The 2,954-nt window shown below is 40.4% G+C and overlaps 1 protein-coding gene across 1 annotated transcript; it reads right to left on the bottom strand.

Annotated features, from left to right (window-relative positions):
• Window positions 1-1,444: 1,444 nt before the first annotated feature.
• LOC149285518 (5-hydroxytryptamine receptor 1A-like) lies at window positions 1,445-2,680 on the bottom strand. Its single transcript, XM_089495277.1, has one exon. It carries the CDS (start codon window positions 2,678-2,680, stop codon window positions 1,445-1,447), a length of 1,236 nt encoding a protein of 411 aa, XP_089351403.1.
• Between the last annotated feature and the right edge of the window lie 274 nt (window positions 2,681-2,954).

The following is a 2,954-nucleotide window of genomic DNA, read 5'->3' as shown; positions in this document are numbered from 1 at the left end:
TGCAGAATTAGTTAAAAATATATCATTCTATTAATAGGATGCTTAAACTTGATATATTTGTTTAAAATGGGATTGTATGATAGTAAAATAATGCATACTCATTGCTAAATTACGTAGACAAGGCACTTCTGCATGTAGAGTTTAAAAAAGTCTCTACCAACTACTTAAAAGTGATAAAAAATATTTGTAGAGTATGTCAAATGACATGACATGCATATTCCATATAACCCCATCTCCCATGCCTTTTTAGCTCTGCTATCCCATTAAGCTAGATTGTATGCCATAATAAAGTATGGATATTAAAACATGCATTTGACAGATACCAAATAAAAGACCCATAACTAGATCAAAAAACCATTATATCAACATTTTGCAAACACCAGTATGTAAGCATAGATTCTGCTTTACAAAAGAATCATACAATGAATGTATAGGTGCAGATTTGGCACTAGTGTTAGGGTATACTGTGTCATGGGAACAGACGCACAGTATTTCAAATCTGTCCACAGCATTTGTTGTGACCCACTTGATATGACCCACAAGGCAATGCCAGCTAATAGGTATTTTACATAAAAGCATGGGTCACCAGCAATATATGATTTAACCGTTTGTGTTCCACATGGCTGTACAACACAATGCTCCTGCATATATTACTCAAACTGTATAAAATACATATTTTAAAAAAAATGAATGACATTAAACAGGTCCCTTATTTTTTAGATTTTAATGTTGCTGAATCAAGCAAGAAGCCAAATAACTTGTTAACACTGCAAGGCAAAAATGTATTTGCAATTAACTTGCAATGTATGTGTTATCATATCACCAGCGAATATTGCGATATAATACTGTACATTCAGGCCATAATTACATTTCTACATACAATACTCACTGTTCTAGTGTGTCTTTAATTTTTTTTTTTGACAATCTTCCTCCATTTAAATAATCATGGACAGTTCAGTTAATGCATAGGATGAATTGATATTGGGAAAAGGGCATAATGGAATTTGCAGACACCATAAGCAAATATCTACAAACCTCATCATTCCCCCTAAAAAAGCAACTGGGGCAAAATATGTTGTTACATAACATCAAGCATGTGCCAGTTGCATTTGTACCATGTCATCTTGGTGTGCATTGATTGACAAAGCAACAGTTTTAGCAGAATTTGGTCCTTGTAAAGAGTTTCAGAAGACCTCCAGGACTTGCAATAATTCACACCTCATTGTATTTTGGAGAAAAAAAACAAAAAAAACGAATAGTTTTAGAAATGGCAGCCGTATAACACAAGTTAGATTTCTAAAATTGCACACAATCCTAAGAAGTTCTCAAGTCAGAATTTAACTCATCGTTCATCTTGGGTCAGGTGGAACCTCGAGGCTTTGAAAGACACAATCATGTCAATGGGCATTGCAACGAGGAGACAGGCAAAGACTGAAGGGGGTCTTCATGGTCTACAGAATTTGCACTTGATTATTTTCTTAAAAGCACTTTGGAAATCTTTATTAAAGTAAGCATATATGATGGGGTTAAGGAGAGAGTTTGAGTAGCCAAGCCAGTTAATGACATCAAACAGCAAGGGTGGCATATGACATGTTTCACAAAATGGCAAAACTAGAGCCACTATGAAGAACGGCAGCCAGCACAGGATGAAAGTGCCCATGATGATGCCCAAGGTTTTTACTGTTTTCCTTTCCCTAGCCAAAGCCACCTTCCTTTTAGCGTCTGTGGTCCTCTCGTTCTTTTTGTCAAGGCATGGGGCAACTGGGTTGTCGCTTGAGTGGTTGGGCAGAGACAGGTGGTTTTTGGAGTTCGTGTAATGCTGAACCTCTATGATTTCTAGAGCAGCTCCATCCTCACCATGCCGTACTGCTCCATTAACACAAGCGTTCGGCTTCGGTTCTACACTCCGTTTCCAGTTCTTGCTGGGCTCCCCGTTGCTTTTCCGTTGTATGGTTGCTGGGGAGACCGAAAGACAAGTGTCTGCTATTTTCTTTTTTTCTGTCTTTTTCACAGTTTTTCGGATCCTGAACCTGGCTGCTTTAAATATCCTGCCATACAATACCAACATTAATATCAACGGTATATAGAAAGCCCCAAACGTCGAGTAGATGGTGTACCCGTGGTCTTCGCTGATTTTGCAAGCATCTGGGTCAGACCTGTCTTCGGATGTCCTCCAGCCCAACATAGGTGGGATGGATATGGAAAAGCCTACAATCCATGTCAGGCTAATGAGCACTGCAGCCCTTCTAGGAGTCCTCTTGTTAACGTAGTCTATGGGATCTGTAATAGCCCAGTATCTGTCCAATGCTATAGCGCATAAATGGAGAATAGACGAAGTACAACACAGCACGTCTAGAGAAATAAAAATATCACATGTTACCTGTCCGAGAGTCCACTTGTTCAACACTTGGTAAAGTGCTGCCATGGGCAATACCAACACGGAAACCATCAAGTCTGTGACAGCCAGGGATCCTATGAGATAATTGGCCACGGTTTGTAGAGTCCTTTCCAATGCTATGGCTGCAACCACACAGGCATTGCCAAAAATCGCACAGAGAATGAGAGTGCCCAGAAACAGAGAAGTGACTATCTGGTAGCTGAGGGCTACCTCCTCGAACTTTGTAACATTCCCCTTCTCTGAAGAGTAGTCCGAAGAGGTAGTGTTGTTAAAAGCATCCATCCCCGAGCCAAGAACAGGACCAGGCGGAGGGGATTAGGGTAAATATTAATATCTATAGAGGTGGCCCTGCACTTTTTGTCACTTCTTTAGAAGGGACGCCTTCTCTCCAGCTTTGCGTTTCTTCAGGGCAGGCATAGTTTCAGAGGTGATGGATACCACTCCAGCCTGCGTTTCTTGGTCCTGTGAATCATTGGAGACTGATGAAGAGTTGAAATGCCACCTTGGACAGCAGCAGAGGGGTTTCTCAGTGGTTATGGGGTCATCACCTTGAGCA

This window comes from Sceloporus occidentalis, unplaced genomic scaffold (genome assembly GCF_023333645.1).
Source record: "Sceloporus occidentalis isolate IW3139 unplaced genomic scaffold, rSceOcc1.0.p SCAF_78, whole genome shotgun sequence".
In the NCBI taxonomy this organism is placed as follows: domain Eukaryota; kingdom Metazoa; phylum Chordata; class Lepidosauria; order Squamata; family Phrynosomatidae; genus Sceloporus; species Sceloporus occidentalis.
The sequence above is the reverse complement of the archived record's forward strand: the minus strand, read 5'-3'. Positions and strand labels throughout refer to the sequence as shown.

Bases quoted from the DNA above. Each gene is read 5' to 3' on its own strand.
- LOC149285518 (XM_089495277.1), bottom strand. From the start codon at position 2,680: ATGGATGCTTTTAACAACACTACCTCTTCGGACTACTCTTCAGAGAAG.